The sequence below is a fragment of the Aquarana catesbeiana genome, linkage group LG05, assembly GCF_042186555.1.
Source record: "Aquarana catesbeiana isolate 2022-GZ linkage group LG05, ASM4218655v1, whole genome shotgun sequence".
NCBI classification, from domain to species: domain Eukaryota; kingdom Metazoa; phylum Chordata; class Amphibia; order Anura; family Ranidae; genus Aquarana; species Aquarana catesbeiana.
In genome coordinates, this window is record NC_133328.1 from 443,819,427 (window position 1) to 443,837,547 (window position 18,121).

Below are 18,121 nucleotides of genomic sequence, written 5' to 3' on the forward strand. Positions count from 1 at the left end.
TTCCTGTAGTTGCTACAGTGTAGCACTCCTCAGCTTGTTTCTGGGTTTTCTCTTTTCCCTCCAGCAGAGTGCATGCTGGGGACTGTAGCCTGCTCCCTGCTGAGAACAATTGGGCCACCAATCTCCTGGACTAAATTTCCCATGATGTCCCTCTAGTTTCTTCTGATTAGCCCTCCACCATTGCCAATGGGGAGGGAAGTAGAACAGGCAGAAAGCTTTCTCTTCTCCCGTGCTGCTGACATGAGGGGGGGAGTGGGGGAAACAGCGGCCCGCGGCTCTCTCCTATTACAGTGCTGCTGCTGACATCTCTTCACATATGGGGGGGTGAGACAGCAACTGCTACATCTACATCTGACTGGTGTCACCTGGCCCCCCTTGCCCCACCATGTGGATGCCCATGGTGTCAGTAAAAATGTGCTCCGTCAGTAATTTTGCTATGTTTTGTCAGTAAAAAAAGTAATTGGGGATGGCAACCCTGTGTCTAACCGATCTAAACAATCCTTTTGATAACATTTTTCTACTGTGGAAGTGACATGGGATCTCACTTAAAAAAAAACAAAGGGGGCATTGGTTAGGATTGGAACTTTTTCCTGATCAACATTCAAAAAGTGTGGTTGCTTAGTGGTAGTATTAAATAAGTTCTACATATATTGGATACCATCATTATGACATGTTTTAGGAATGGGTATTCTTGTGATTTGGCAAACATTATTTTTTCTTAATAAACATTCAGAAATACTTACTACAATGCCATATCAGGGTACTTTCCATTGTAATGTAAATTGCAATTTTCCCTATTAAAACATCATGTTTTTTTGTGTCCAATCTAGAAAGAGATTTTGGTATTCTTCCCACATGGTTGTTTCAGTACTCTATATTGCTTTGATCTCTTGAGAAATCTCCATCCCGCTGTGTCTACATCACTATAACACAAGTTTATGCTTTGACTTTACTTGCGACTCAGATATAATCTAGGCCATGAAGTGTGTAACAACAAGTAGTTAATGAAAATAAAATGTGTGACTTGGTTGTTCACTTAAAAAAATATTGTTTCTAATAGTTATTTTTTTCTTTTACAGATAACACAGCTACAATTCTGACATTGCGAGATGGATATAGTTTACAAGAAAATCCAATATATTACTTAACGGTTATAATAAGTGATAATGGGATTCCCTCACTCAGCAGTACCACCACACTAACAATTCAAGTTTGTGATTGTGGCACTAATAATGATAAAGAGTCTTGCAGAAAAAACTTTTTTTGGATTTTTTTAAATTCCGGGGCCTTTATTGCAATTTCTGTCTTCTCAATTGTACTTCTAGGTAAGCAGAAACACTCTTAGATGTAAATGTTATACCTTGTATGTTTCCCCCTGACATCATATGATATAATTTTTTTTTTTTTTTGTGTCAAATGTCAAATCGCATGTCAAATCGGTGGCAATTGCCGTCAAAGGCAACATCCTAATTGGTGCGACACCGTATCTGCGGCGCTGCACCGATTTCAAAAAGTCGTTTCTGTACTACATTTTGTGATTTCAGGCTACGGTTTACATTGACATCTGTGCAGAAACCTGCACAGATGTCTCTGAAATTGCGGCCGAAATCGGGACTGACATGCAGGAGTGAAACGCTTCATTCCCGCAGCTCAGTGTGAACCTGGGCTTAGACAGATTTGTGGACAATGTTTGAGAGAAATAGGCCTTTTGTGTACATAGAAAAAGTCGTAGATCTTAGCGTTCAGCTCATGATAAATAGGGGCAAACACAAAAGTGTTGCGTTTATAATTTTGTTCAGTGGGTATGTAGTTTTAAAATTGGCCATTTTTTCGGGAGCAGTGATTTTAATAATGCTTAAAATGAAACAATAAAAATGAAATATTCCTTTAAATATTGTGCCTGGGGGTGTCCTTAGTATGCCTGCAAAGTAGCACATTTTTCCTGTGTTTATAACCTTACCACAGCAAAATGACATTTCTAAAGGAAAAAAAGTCATTTAGAACTGCTTGCGGCTGTAATGTATCGTCGGGTCCCGGCAATATAGATAAAAATCATTGAAAAAAATGGCATGGGTTCCCCCCAGTCCATTGCCAGGCCCTTCAGGTCTGGTATGGATATTAAGTGGAACCCTGTGCCAAAATTAAAAAAAAAATGACATGGGGATTCCCCCAAAATCTTTACCAGGCCCTTCAGGTCTGGTATGGATTTTAAGGGGATGCCTGAGCCAAAACTAAAAATAAAATTGGCATAGGGGTCCCCCCAAAATCCATACCAGACCCTTATCTGAGCATGCAACCTGGAGAGCCGCATGAAAAGAGGGGGGGACGAGAGATCACCCCCCCTCCTGAACCGTACCAGGCCGCATGCCTTCAACATGGGGAGGATGTTTTGGGATCACCCCTAAAGCACCTTGTCCCCATGTTGATGGGGACAAGGGCCTCATCCCCACAACCCTGGCTCGGTGTTTGTGGGGGTATGTGGGTGGGGGGCTTATTGGAATCTGGAAGCCCCCTTTAACAAGGGAACCCCCAGATCCCGCCCCCCCGTGTGAATGGGTATCGGGTACATTTTACCAATACAAACTCACCAAAAAAAGTGTCAAAATGTTAAAAAAGACAAGAGACAATTTGGAACAAGTCCATCCATTTTCCTTCACAGCGTTCGGTGACCCGATTAACCACCTCAATACAGAGCACTAACACCCCCTTCCTGCCCAAGCCATTTTTCAGTTTTCAGCATCACAATTTGAATGACAATTGCGCGGTCATGCTACACTGTAACTATGTGAAATTTTTATCATTTTATTCACACAAATAGAGCTTTCTTTTGGTGGTATTTTATCACTCCTGGGTTTTTTATTTTTTTCCTAAAAAAAAAAGTATTTCTTAGTTTCTGTACATTTTGTAAATAAGTAATTTTTCTCCTTCACTGATGGGCGCTGATGAGACAGCACAGATGGTCACTGATGAGGTGTCACTTATGGGCACTGATGAGGCGGAACTTATGGGCACTGATTAGGTGGCACTGATGAGGAGGCATGAATATGCCGCATTTATGGGCACTGATAGGTGGCACTTATATGTGGCACTGATGAGCACTGATAGGCGGCAGTGATGGGTGGCACTGGTGGGCACTGGGCACAGATAGGCGGCACTGGCAGGCACAGATAGGCAGCACTGGTGGGCACAGATAGGCAGCACTGGTGGGTGGCACTGATGGGCATTGATGGGTGGCATTGATGGGCAGCAGTGATGAGCATTGATGGGCACCAGTGATGGGCATTCATGGGAAGCACTGATAGCCAGCACTGACTGGCATCACTGATGGCCACTTTTTGCTGGCACTTGTGGCCACTGATTGCTGGCACTTGTGGGCACATATTGGTGCCAATTGTGGGCACTGGTTGGCAATGATTTGGCAGTGGCATTGCTGGCAATGCTGTCACTTAATCGTAATCAGGGCACCGATGATTTGTGCCCTGATTACATCCCTAGATGTCCTCTGTGAGGAGATGCCGCTGATCGGCTCTCCTCTCCTCACACTTTGTCAGTGTGAGGCGAGGAGCGCCGACTACCAGCATCTCCATGTTTACATGTGACCAGCTGTGATTGGACACAGCTGATCACATGGTTAAAGAGCCACGGCTCTTTACACAGATCAGGGTCACGCCATGTCCTAGCAACACAACGCAGCCACGATCACAGCGCTGCGTGTGAGAGCGGTCGTTCTGGAGGGCCGTCATATGATGTCCACCCAGAACAAGAGCCACGCCACCCAGCCATCATTTGACAGTCAGCGGGTGGAAAGAGGTAAAATAAATGGAAAAAAACTCCGCCTCCATGGGAGGCTCCTGCTGACTGAAGTCTCTTTGCGATGACAGCTGTTATATAGCTAAGGGATGTGGCCACCCGGTGATGTAAATGGGTGACCCCGCCCCTTCTGACGTTACATGATGTCACATAATGTCAGAGGGGGCGGCGTCACCTGTTTAGGCCACTGGGTGGCCCCGCTCTCAGCTATATAACATCTGTCATTGCGAAGAGGCTTCAGTCAGTGGGAGCCTCCCATGGAGGCGGAGTTTTTTCCATTTTTTTTGTATTGTTTTTATCGGGTCACCGGATGCTGTGATCGAAGATGGATGGACATCGCTGGAAGTTTATTTATTTTATAAAGGACTTGTCCCAAATTGTCTCTTTTCATTTTTAACATTTTGACACTTTTTTGGTGACTGTGTAGGGGTACAATGTACCTGATACCCACAGGGGGCAGAATCTGGGGGCCTTGTTAAAGGGGGCTTCCAGATTCTGATATGCCCCCCGCCACCGGGCAAGGGTTGTGGGGATGAGGCCCTTGTCCCATCAACATGGGAACAAGCTGTTTTGGGGGCGACCCCAAAGCATCCTCCCCATATTGAGGGCGTGTGGCCTGGTATGGTTCGGGAGGCAGGGCGCTCTCTCTCCCCCTATTTTCCTGTGGCTTGCCAGGTTGCGTGCTCAGATAAGGGTCTGGTATGGATTTTGGGGGGCTACTAATCTGAGACCCTGGTCTGAGCACTGACAGGCTGACCCCCCCATCCCTTCAACCTCTGCAGCAATGCTGGCAGCACTTATATGTCTATTCTCCAAAAACAACCTCTGGATATGACGCTGAGCATGTGCACTCAACTTCTTTGGTTGACCATGGCAAGGCCTGTTCTGAGTGGAACCTGTCCTCCTAAACTACTGTATGGTCTTGGCCACCATGCTACAGCTCAATTTCAGGGTCTTGGCAATCTTCTTATAGCCTAAGCCAAGAGTCTTCAAACTATGGCCCTCCAGTTGTTCGGGAACTACAATTCCCATCATGCCTAGTCATTTCTGTGAATGTCAGAGTTTTACAATGCCTCATGGGATGTGTAGCTCCGCAACAGCTGGAGGGCCGTAGTTTGAGGATCCCTGGCCTAAGCCATCTTTATGTAGAGCAACAATTCTTTTTTTCAGATCCTCAGAGAGTTCTTTGTCATGAGGTGCCATGTTGAACGTCCAATGACCAGTTTGAGAGATTGAAAGCAATAACACAAAATTTAACACACCTGCTCTCCATTCACACCTGAGACCTTGTAACACTAACGAGTCACATGACACCGGGGAGGGAAAATGGCTAATTGGGCCCAACCTGGACATTTTCACTTAGGGGTGTACGCACTTTTGTTGCCAGTGGTTTAGACATTAATGGCTGTGTGTTGAGTTATATTGAGGGGACAGCAAATTTACACTGTTATACAAGCTGTAAACTCACTACTTTACATTGTAGCAAAGTGTCATTTCTTCAGTGTTGTCACATGAAAAGATATAATAAAATATTTACAGAAATTTGAGGGGTGTACTCACTTTTGTGAGATACTGTATATAGCATATATATATTTTATAATATATTATCTATGACTAGGAAGAATGTTTAGAGAAAACATTTTATAGGATAAAACAGAACCTAAAAAGACAGCAATAATTTTGATAATGCAAGGTTACTATTACTTATTAAAGATTAAAGCAGTTTTAAAAATGAGTATGTTTAACAACATTACCCTGCCTCTGCATTTTTGTTGCACCTAATTGCCTTTTTTTTAAAAGCTACCCAACACTGCCAAATATTGTGGCAGCAACTGTTGCACTCTTTTAATCCTCTTTTCCACTCTACACTTAAGTGTCACTTCCACAGTGACACTTATGCCGCGTACACACGGGCGGACTCTTCGACGGACTAGGTCCGGTGTACTTTTCAACGGATTTTCGAATGAACTGACTTGCCTACACACGATCAACCAAAATCCGATGGATTCGTATGTGATGAGGTACGACTGGACTAAAATAAGGAAGTTCACAGCCAATAGCCAATAGCTGCCCTAGTGTCGATTTTTGTCCATCGGACTAGCATACAGATGAGCGGACTTTTCGACCGGACTCGAGTCCGTTGGAAAGATTTGAAACATGTTTAATTTCTAGGTCCGTCGAACTTTTGGGGAAAAAAGTCAGCTGGAGCCCACACATGATCGAATTATCCAACGGAGTCCGGTCCGCCGGACCAAGTCTGCCATAAAGCCCGCTCGTGTGTACATGGTATTAAGAGAAAACAGACTGGTTGAATATAGGAGAGCCAACACTTTTCCTGTTAGCAACTACATTCAAGCTCAACTAAACCACCAGTTTAAATAGGCTAAATACATTCCAGGTACATAAAAACAAAGTATGCAAAGTCCTTCGGTTTGTGTTCTTTGAAAATTAGCCACAGCGTTTGTCTTATGCCGTGTACACACCACCAACAAAACTATGGATTTTTGTTCGAAGGTTGTTGGCTCAAACTTGCATACACACGGTCACACAAATGTTGGCCAACAATTCTGACCGTGGGAACGCTGTGACGTACAAGACATACGATGAGCCAAGAAAAAGGAAGTTCAATAGCCAGTGCGGCTCTTCTGCTTGATTCAGAACATGCGTGAACTTTTGTGCAACGGACTTGTGTACACACGATCAGACTTTCCGACAACAAAGTTTTGTTGGCGGAAAATTTGAGAACCTGCTAAGAAACATTTGTTGGTGGAAAGTCCCGACAGCAAATATTCAATGGAGCATACACACGGTACGACAACAAGCTCACATCTAACATTTCCCATTGGAAAATCCAACCGTGTGTACGCATGCTGCATAGTTGTACCCTAGATCTCTATGGGGAAGCAATAAGCTCTTTGCAGAGGTCCAACTCACCCCAAATAAGTCAGACCTATAGCTCTGTAGTCATTAAAGCTCTCTCTTACTGTTTTTTTTAAGGAACACAGACTGCCTATCATTTGTTTTAATGCAGTCTGAATGTGCTTAGCTTTTCAAACAAAAGGTTCAGTTAGGCTTTCACTAGATCAGTGTTTGGGGGAGGGTAACAATGGCCGGGGCATGGAATTCTTTCCTTCTTCGGTTATAAAGGGGGTGTCATACTTGGAGTGCATTGCAAGTGCTGGTCATATTGTTGCAAGGGCTCAAAGAACTGGGAAACTTCCCCTAGAATCAACTCTGAACAACAGCAATAGAGAAAAAAAAATGGCAATTTTTGGCCCAGGTAATATAATAGTATGTTGCACAGATTTAATACATGTTCATAAAAAAGTGCAGCACTTAAAAAGCATATTATATATAAATTCATATAATCACAAAAATAACATATGCGATTATATGAATTTATTTATAATTTTCGTTTTAAGCGCTGCACTTTTTATGAACATTTGGTTTTGGTACTGTATGCAGACCTTTATGTGCTGGCAGCTACTCCTAACATAGCCACTCCTGAGTGCGGAGTCTTCACTCATTAGACATTTAATACACATCAAAAGCATGTAGGTAAAGGTAAGGATGTATGTTTAATAGTTTTTTGAAAGAGGGTATAAAAAAAAAAAAAATGTTTTTTTAAAACACAAACAGTACAAATAAATATACAGTATACACAGTAATTTACTATTTGTTTGACAAAGGTACCAAAGATAGATTTTTTTTGGAATCACAATAAAAAAATACAAACGATTTACCATATACTATAAAGTAGGCAGAACCATTAAGGATATGTTATTTGTTTACAAGATACAAACTTGATCTTTATCTTCTTGTGTATTTCAATAGCATTGGCTGTAATTGTTCACATAAAGTGCAAGAAAAGTCCTACACATTTCAATAAGAAAGGAGAAGACTTAAAGGAAAATATTGTTAAGTATGATGATGAAGGTGGGGGAGAAGAAGATACGGAAGCATTTGATATCACAGGACTCAGGCATCAAACTGTGATGAGAGAACATAAGAGGAAAAGAACTATAAGAACTGACATTCAAAGTATGTATAGGTTGTCCTTGGGACTTGGGCCTGATGTCACTATTTTTAGGGAATACCTTTCAGAGAAGTTGGAAGAAGCTGATACAGACCCATATAGTTTCCCACCTGACTCCCTTCATACCTATGCTTACGAAGGCACAGGTTCAACAGCAGGATCACTCAGCTCCTTGGAATCAAGTGCACTGGATTCTAATCAATGCTTGAAATTTGATCAGGGATGAGCTCATAAATAGATTACATTTTCTAAATAAGGGATTACATGGGGAGAATGAGTCCTCTACAAAAATTATTGTTCAGCCTTATTTATTAAAGGTTCAGGCCACCATTAATTGAAACAACAGTTTTTTTGGCTGATCCCGAGGTTATCCTCTTTAGTCGTAAAATCCTATTACCAAAGATCAAAATTCCACTCACCTTCATTAGCCATTGCAGGGGGGACTCACTCCAACTGCTTCTCATTTTATTAAACCTAGTTAAAGAAACTATAATGATGCCTAACCTTTAAAAGCAGAATTTTAAAAAAGTGAGATACTCTCTGTTTGGTTAATAAAAAGATTTTCAGCACAGAGCCAATAGGTTTGCATTTACATAAAATGCATGCATCTTTTATTGTTGGTTAATATAGAATATGATTTATGCTTAAAGGGATTGTTATAATGTATACAGATAGAATGTATTATTCAATGATTATATTATGGAAAACTATTTAACTCCTAATACCAAAGGTTTATAAAGCATCATACTTACAAAGTGCTTTTTATTTCTGAAAAAAGTTAGGTGCACAAACAAAGTATTTAGCATTTTTTAAGCATTTTGCTAATTTCAGCTGACAACCAAGGGACCTTTTTCTAAATGTGAAATTGAAGTGTTGCATCTTTTTGCAAAAAGATTGATTTTAATTGCTTTCCACAAAAAAGTAATGACCGTAAATTTGCAGTTGTATTGCAATTCTAATAGTATCACACTTCTATTTAAAATGTTGATAGTTTTAGTGATTAATAAAAACATTTCTCAACATTTATAAATATTGGAAGTGTAATTTCATTAGGTTGTAATTAACCACTTGCGACCGCCCGCCATACATATACTGTGGCAAGTTGACCGCTCTGTGCCAGATCATGTACCTAGTACATAATCTGACACTTTTGGGTCTGGGATGCGCACGCGAGTCACCAGTGACCCGCTCCCATTGGCACCCGGTGATTGTTTGGTACACAGGCAGAATGTAAACAAGGTAGATCGCTGTTTTGTGAGGAAGGAAGGCATTGATCCTGTGTTCCTGCAAAGCAGGAACATGAATCTTTGCCTTCCCTTAGTAAAAGCACCTCCCCCAGAGTACACAAGCACTGGCTAGGAACACATTTAACCCTTTGATTGCCCCTGATATTAACCCCTTCCCAGCCAGTGTCATTAGTATAGTGACAATGCATATTCTTTAGCACTGATCACTGTATTAGTATCACTGTTCCCTAAAAATTGTCAAAAGTGTCAGTGTCCAATTTTTCTGTCACAAATTGATTACTAGTAAAAAATAAATAAATGTATAAAAATATCCCATAGTTGTGGACGCTATAACTTTTGCACAAACCATTCAATATGTGCTTATTGGGTTGGGATTTTTTTACCAAAAATATGTAGCATAATACATTTTGGCCTAAATTCATGAAAACATTTGATGTTTTCAATTTTTTTATTGGATTTTTTTCATAGCAGAAAGTAAAAAATATTGTTTCTATTTTTCAAAGTTGTCAGACTTTTTTGTTTCTAGAGCAAAAAATAAAAACCGCAATGGTGATCTAAAAGCTCTATTTGTGGGAAAAAGAGAACATTAATTTTATTTGGGTACAGCGCTGCATGACTGTGCAATTGTCAGTTAAAATAAGGCAATACGCAGTGCCGTATCGCCTGGCCATGAAGGGGGTAAATCTTCCAGAGGGCAAGCGGTTAAACACTGCTTCACTCTATTCACTAACATTTACTTTACTAGATGATCATCCTTTATTCCTTTAATTCAACCCCCACAATCTCATTAGTAATTTGTCAAGTTTTTATTGCTGTCTGTAGCAGCATTGGGGAGATTTCCCAGACACATTTTCTCCTTATTGACAACCTTGTCACTGTGACAGGAAGCAAATAAAAATCTCTCTATCAGAGAAACAGCAAAATAGACGTGTGTTTGGCAGTTGAAAATTTAGAACCTCTGCAAGCTTAGTATTTTGTCTGTTTGCTCCATGAAGTTTTCTCTTTACTTCCTGTTCCATCGATAACATTGTTACAGGGACATAGACATCAATAAAAATTACAGTAGTTCTAATCCCTTCCTACTCTTACCAAGACTTTAACAGATATTTTACCTGGAATTACACATGTATTGTTAAGAAACTGGAGTTAATTTTCAAATGGAGTAGAGTATTTATTTAACTCTGTAAAGCTGTGCTTACTTCCAGGCCTGTGGTAATGAAATCCCTATTATTTTCAATGCCCTTCATATGATGAGGTTAATGAAATGAACACAGGTTCACTGGGAAAATTGAATTTCATTGGGCAAGGAGAGAGTTTTTAGCATTGTATAGACTCAAAGGTTCAAGTTTGAGCTAACACAGGGTGACTATATACTATTATTATTGACTATAGTGTGGAAGCTAAGAAGAGGTAAGTTTTTACTGCTGATCAAATCCTCAGAAATTACTACACGAGTGCCACATGATGTTTTTGTGGTGTTGGTGATCACACATTAGACATTATGGTTGGAAATTAAACATGTGTCTGACACCATCAGAAAAGAACATCTAAACAAATTTAACAATGTATCCAGAGATTGCAAAGACTTTTTTTTTTATTTTAAATAGAGGTATATTATGTTTTTTTGTAGTAGCAACTGAATCCCTGGTGAAGTGGTGCCTTTGAAATATATATTATAATCAATAATTTAACAGGGTGAATATCCAAAGAAATATTAATACAAAAACGATTTACATTTTTTGTTTTGTTTTTATATGTTAAAGTAACATTATCAAAACATGTACCATATAATTATGAAGAGAGGACATTGAACAACTTAAATCACACTGAAGTGCCTTAAATGGCCTCCTACTTATTATAGAAGTATTCAGATTGAAAAAAAAAATGAAGTCCTTATGAAATGTGCTATTATGAAGCTTTTCTGCTATCATTGTTATTCTTATAATATTCACCATATCTAATGAATTTATATTAGTAAAAGTTTACATATTTAGATAATTGCTAAGTTCATTTCTTACAAGCAAAAATAGTTTGACAATAAAATGAATATTAAAATTCTTTACTATAATTCATTTTTAAAACAGCAAAGTAATTTTGTATTAAGCTGTATGAATAAGTAAGCAAATTATGCTAAGATATTTGCAACTCAGCTGCAGCGTTACAAATGTAACATCAGTGAACTTGGCAAAAAAAATAACTTAATATAATTAAGGAATTGCTTTACTTCCATTTGTTTTTAACAAAAGTAAGTTTGGGACCTTGAAGGTTAAGTCTACCTAACAGTAAGACTTTAATTATACTGTCCATACTGTATACTGTCAAAATTGGCTGTCTACCTTCTCCAACAGTAATCATAACTACCACCTTCTCATCCCAATTCTCCTGATTCCACAAGTCGCCCCCCCCCCTTCATGTGCCCTCTGGAATGCCCACTCAGTCTTCAACAAACTAGCTTCTGTCAATGACCTTTTCCTCTCCAAATCCCTTAATCTATTTGCTATTACCGAAACCTGGCTCCAGGAATTTGACACTACCTCTCCAGCTGCCCTGTCCCACAGTGGCCTCCTCTGGACTCACTCTACCAGACCCAGTGTATGAAAAGGAGGTGGCGCCGGACTGCTCCACTCCCCACAATGCACCTTCCAGGTTCTTCCCACACCTCCCTCTCTTTCCCCCCGGTCTTTCGAAGTGCACTGCATTTGTCTTTCCTCTCCAGCTTGTCTGAGGGTTGCAGTCATTTATTGGCCTCCTGGACCAGCATCACACTTTCTGGGTGACTTCTCTGCATGGCTACCCTACTTTCTCTCCTCTGAAGTACCTGCCATCATCCTAGGTGACTTTAACATTCCAATCAATGTTAATACTGCAACCACTTCTCAACTACTCAACCTAACCTCCTCTTTTAACCTAACACAATGGACACAAACCACCACTCACTCCAACAGCAATACTCTTGACCTTGTATTCTCCAATCACTGCGCTCCCTGCAACCTCTCTAACACCCCCTTTCCTCTCTCTGATCACAACCTTATTTGTTTCACACTCTCCTTGTCTCCTACCTCTCATGCTGCCAACCCACAAATCACTACCTGCAGAAACCTTCCCAACCTCAACCCTTCCCTTCTTTATTCTGCTACTGATGGCCTTTACGACAAAATTGCACCCCTGTCCTGCCCAGTCCTAACCACTTCCATCTACAACAACATGCTGTCATCCTCCCTAGACGTACATGCTCCTCTTTCTACACGCAGAACCAGGCCCCATCTTCCACATCCCTGGCAAACAGATGACACCAGAAGTCTCAAGAGATGCAGCTGTGCTCTTGAGCGAGCATGGGGTAAATCTAAATCCCTGCAAGACTTTACCCTTTACAAACCTGCCCTTCTCAAATACAACTCCTGCCTCCACACTGCTAAACAAACCTACTACAATCTACTACCTATCTCCTCTGCTCCTTTTCCTCTCTCTGTTGGGGTACCCCAAGGCCCTATCTTTGGGCCCCTCCTATTCTCGCTCTATACCTCTTCCCTGGGCCAGTTGATAACATCCCATGGCTTCCAATACCATCAGAGTACTCCTATTTCTCCTGTTTCAGTCAACATGATATAAAAACAACAGAAATTATATTAGGGATAGTAAAATCTTTTAGTAATGGTCTCAGGTTCAAGCACAGAAATCTCACCAGGATTCAGGTTTAACTCTCCAACATCTATTAAAAAAATGAAATGTCAGCTTTGGATGGACTGACCCTTTGATGTGCAGTACTGCAATATTAGACATTTTCAAGAAATTCCAAGCCCTTTTCATACAAACAATGGTTAATTATTTGGCACACACATAAAACACTTTAATATATTTAGATTTCACACTAATACATGTTTTATATTTCATAAAACTATAGAATGTAATTGCCGAAGATTGTTAATTGAGAGATTGAAGATAATGGTCTTATTTTTAGATAACTGGCACTACAAAGAGGCACGTGTTTTGATAGCAGTCAGAATGCAAGTCTGAATTTCATATAATACAACCCCTTTATATACATTTGTGAGCAGACAATACACAATTAACAAGTATCTTGGATCACAAAAAATACTCACACAAAATGCAAAATACATATAATCACACAAAAGACTGCTGACATCTCTGGACATTTATTAAAAGCACAGATTTATAGGGTGTAAAAGACACTATCATTAAAAGCTATATCAAAAAGTTAAAACTTGAAAACTTGAGTAAAACTACCTTGAATTGCATTGTTGGCATTACAAATTCTAATTTTCCATGGGCTGAACCAGAAAAAAAGTTAGAACATTGCAGATATGCCCATTAGAAGTGGGTGGATGCAGGGTGGTATATTCTAATGGTGGGCATACTATACACTTTTTCTGGTAGAGATTTCTTCATCCACATGAATCGATGCGAATGGAGGAATCTGTTAAGTTCTCTTTTTTTGAAAGGGACAGTGTAAAAATAAAATTAAAAGAAAAATAAATAATAATAAACAAAATGAAAGCACTCCTGTCTCCCTGTGCTTGCACGCAAGGACAGACATAATCATCAGTTTTGTGTCAGTATGTAAACAACAATTTTAACCATGCATGTGAGGTATCATCGCAAACGTCAGATTGAGGGCAGTAATTACACTAGACCTCCAGTGTAATTTTAAAGTGGTAACCTGTAAAGGCTTTTCAAGCACTACCTATGGATTAAAAAAATGTACGTAGTTTGTTCCCGCTGCACGGGAGTGCGCAGTTTTACAGCATGTCATGTTTGATATCTATTTACTCAGTGTAAGATCATCTTTTATATTGCACAAAGCAATTGGGCAATGTACTGTGTTTTTGAGCATTAAAATTTTAAAAAGTGTATTTTTTCCAAAATATTTGTGTTTGAAATACTGCAAAATTGCAACACCCACCATATTATTCTCCAGGGCCTCTGGTTTAAAGCATGTTCAGGGATTCAAAGTAATTTTCTAGCAAATAACAAATAATTTTTTAATGTAAACAAAAAGTGTCAGAAAATGCTTGGTCTTCAATTGGTTAGAAGAGTGGGTGATGTGTAGCATTCTAATGTTGGGCATCAAATGCCAGGACAGTTCAATCACCCCCCCATGGAAGATTTTATTTTTTTCCACATGTTTATGGAAAATGACATATAGTTACATAGTTACATAGGAGGTGAGGTTGAAAAAGGAAACAAGTCCATCAAGACCAACCTATGTGTGTGATTATATGTCAGTATTACATTGTATATCCCTGTATGTTGTGGTCATTCAGGTGCTTATCTAATAGTTTTTGGAAATTATCAATGCTCCCTGCTGAAACAACTACCTGTGGACGGGAATACCACATCCTTGCCACTCTAATGCCCCGTACACACGGTCGGACTTTGTTCAGACATTCCGACAACAAAATCCTAGGATTTTTTCCGACGGATGTTGGCTCAAACTTTTCTTGCATACACACGGTCACACAAAGTTGTCGGAAAATCCGATCGTTTTAAACGCGGTGACGTAAAACATGTACGTTGGGACTATAAACGGGGCAGTGGCCAATAGCTTTCATCTCTTTATTTATTCTGAGCATGCGTGGCACTTTGTCCGTCGGATTTGTGTACACACGATCGGAATTTCCGACAACGGATTTTGTTGTCGGAAAATTTTATCTCCTGCTCTCCAACTTTGTGTGTCGGAAAATCCGATGGAAAATGTCCGATGGAGCCCACACACGGTCGGAATTTTCGACAACACGCTCCGATCGGACATTTTCCATCGGAAAATCCGACCGTGTGTACGGGGCATTACAGTAAAGAACCCTCTACTCAGTTTAAGGTTAAACCTTTTTTTTCTAATTTTAATGAGTGGCCACGTGTCTTATTAAACTCCCTTCCGCAGAAAAGTTTTTACCCTATTGTGGGGTCACCAGTATGGCATTTGTAAATTGAAATCATATTCCCTCTCAAGCGTCTCTTCTCCAGAGAGAATAAGTTCAGTGCTTGTAAACTTTCCTCATAACTAATATCCTCCAGTCACTTTATTAGTTTTGTTGCCCTTCTCTGTACTCGCTCCATTTCCAGCACATCCTTTCTGAGGACTGGTGCCCAGAACTGGACAGCATACTCCAGGTGAGACCAGACCAGAGTCTTGTAGAGTGGGAGAATTATCGCTTTATCTCTTGAGTTAATCCCTTTTTAATGCATGCCAATATTCTGTTTGCTTTGTTAGCAGCAGCTTGGCATTGCATACCATTGCTGAGACTATCATCTACTAGGACCCCCAGGTCCTTTTCCATCCTTGATTCCCCCAGAGGTTCTCCCAGAGGTTCTCCCCCCATTGAGTAAATTGCATTCATATTCTTGCCACCCAAATGCATTATTTAAAAATGTTTTACATTAAACCTCATTTGCCATGTAGTTGCCCACCCTATTAATTTGTTCAGATCTACTTGCAAGGTCTCCACATCCTGCAAAGAAGTTATTGCCCTGCTTAGCTTAGTATCATCCACAAATACAGATTGAACTGTTTACCCCATCCTCCAGGTCATTTATGAACAAATTAAACAGGATTGGTGCCAGGACAGAACCCTGGGGGACCCCACTTTTCACCCCTGACCATTCTGAGTACTCCCTATTTATCACAACCCTCTGAACTCGCCCTTGTAGCTAGTTTCCAATCCATGTACTCACCCTATGATCCATGCCAACGGACCTTACCTTGACCAGTAAACGTTTATGGGAACTGTGTAAAATGCTTTTGCAAAATCCAGATACACCACATCTACGGGCCTTCCCTTATCTAGATGGTAGCTCAGCTCCTCATAGAAGGTTAATAGATTGGTTTGGCAAGAAAGATTCTTCATGAATCCATGCTGATTACTGCTAATGATACCGTTTTCATTACAAAATCTTGTATATAGTCCCTTATCATCCCCTCCAAGAGCTTGCATACTATTGATGTTAGGCTAAGTGATCTGTAATTCCCAGGGATGTATTTTGGCCCTTTTTTTATAATATTGGTGCTACATTGCCTTTTCTCCAATCAGCTGGTAGTATTCCAGTCAGCAGACTGTCAGTAAAAATTAGGAACAATAGTCTGGCAATTACTTGACTGAGTTCCCTAAGGACCCTCGGGTGCAAGCCATCTGGTCCTGGTGACTTATTAAAGTTATGTTTTCCAAGTCTATTTCTAATTCTGTCCTCTGTTAGCCATGAGGGTGCTTCCTATGATGTGTCATGAGGAAAAACACTGCGGTTTTGGTTATTGAAGGCCCCTGATTCCCTCCCTCATTCTTTATGGAGTGTCAGAGCTGGCTCAGCCCTTCCTTCTCTGAGCTGGCTGCTCAGCTGTCGGCTAATTGCCAGCTCTCTTCTCTCTCCACAGCTGTTGTGGATCTGCTCGTCAGTCCCGCCTACTTAAAGACGTTCAGCTCACTTATTTCCTGCCTTCGCCTTGGTCACATCACAAGAAACCATCTCCTGCGTTCCTCTTTAAAGACTGGCTTGCTGACATCCCTTCTGGCTCTTTATCCTGCTTGCTTTTCTTCCACTTGGATCCCTGACTTCTGGCCTGGCTGATTTCCCAATCTGGTTACTGAACTCTGGCTTGGCTAACTACCCGATCCGGTTATTGGACTCTGGCTATGCTTTGACTATGCTTACTCTATTTACCTTTTTATTTTTATTAATAAACAAGTGTGATTTAACTGTACTTCTTTCTCGGTCTGGTTCATGGTTTCTGACATGGGGCCAATATGGTCTGTCCTCCCTCTTTTACCGGTTCTATCTTAGCTGCCCTAATTGCACCCTTACATTTCTTGTTGCATTCTTTGTAAAGTCTGAATGCTGATGATGATCCCTCAGCCTTGTATTTTATGAAGGCCTTCTCCTTTGCTTTTATATGCATTTTTACATTGGAGTTAAGCCATCCAGGACCTTTGCTCGCTTTTTTAAATTTATTTCCCAATGGGATGCACTGGCTAATGCCCTTATTTAATATGCTCTTAAAGCAAACCCATCTCTCCTCCGTGTACTTTGTTCCTAAGATTTTATCCCAAATTGATATCTTCTAGAAAGGTTCGTAGTTTAGGGAATTTGGCTCTTTTGAAATTCAGTGTCTTTGTATTCCCCTTATGTTTCCTATTTGTGTTATTTATACTGAAGATAATTGACCTGTGGTCGCTGTTTCCTAAATTTCCCCTTATTTCCACATCTATGATCAGGTCTGTATTGTTGGTAATCAGAAGGTCTAGTAGCGCTTTGCTTCTAGTTGTTGCGTCTACCATTTGACCCATGAAATTGTCCTGCAAGACATTTAGGAACTGGCGAGTCTTAGACGAATGCGTGGTTCCTTTTGCCCAGTCTATGTCAGCATAACTAAAATCCCCCATTATGATGACATCTCCCATCCTTTCCGCTAATCCAAATTGTGATAGGATGTCCATCTCCCCCTCCTCCCTCAGGTTAGGGGGCCTATAGCATACTCCCAGTATTACTTTCCCCTTAGTTTCATCCATTCATAAGGATTCCACCTCCTCCCTAGCTCCCTTAGTAAAGTCATCTCTCACATTCACTTGTACATTATTCTTGATATACAGGCATACCCCTCCCCTTTCTTTACCCTCTCTATCACTGCGATAAAACTTCCCTGACAAAAACTTTTTTTTAAACAAAGTTGTCACTTAAATTATATATTGTTCACACATGCCATGGAAATATGTAGAATTAAACCCCAAAATACATTCTCTTGAGTATAGGGATACCACATGTGAGAGACATTTTGGCAGTCTAACCAAATAAAGGACCCCGAAATCCAATAAGTACCTTCAGGTTTGTAATGGGTATTATTTCCTCATTACACTTCCTGACTACCTATCACAGTTTTGAAAGCCCTGAAATGCCAGGATAGTACAAAACACCCCCAAATGAACACTTTTTGGAAAGACACTACAAGGTATGTGCTAAGAGGCATGATGAGAATTTTGCAGATCTCATTTGTTGCCACAAGTTTTTGGAACATGAAGAAAGA

The 18,121-nt window shown here is 40.4% G+C and overlaps 1 protein-coding gene across 3 annotated transcripts in view; it reads left to right on the forward strand.

Moving 5' to 3' along the window:
• Positions 1-13,920, forward strand: part of LOC141145030 (cadherin-19-like) — a 258,346-nt gene extending 244,426 nt beyond the window's left edge. The window contains exons 11-12 of one of the 3 annotated variants that reach the window (XM_073631275.1): positions 1,080-1,325; positions 7,645-13,918. In XM_073631275.1, the coding sequence (XP_073487376.1) occupies positions 1,080-1,325; positions 7,645-8,072 (674 nt within the window). In that variant the 3' untranslated portion in view covers positions 8,073-13,918. Of the gene's footprint in view, positions 1-1,079; positions 1,326-7,644 lie in introns of all 3 variants that reach the window. The other 2 variants (XM_073631277.1, XM_073631276.1) reach the window with 2 other exon arrangements.
• Positions 13,921-18,121: the final 4,201 nt, after the last annotated feature.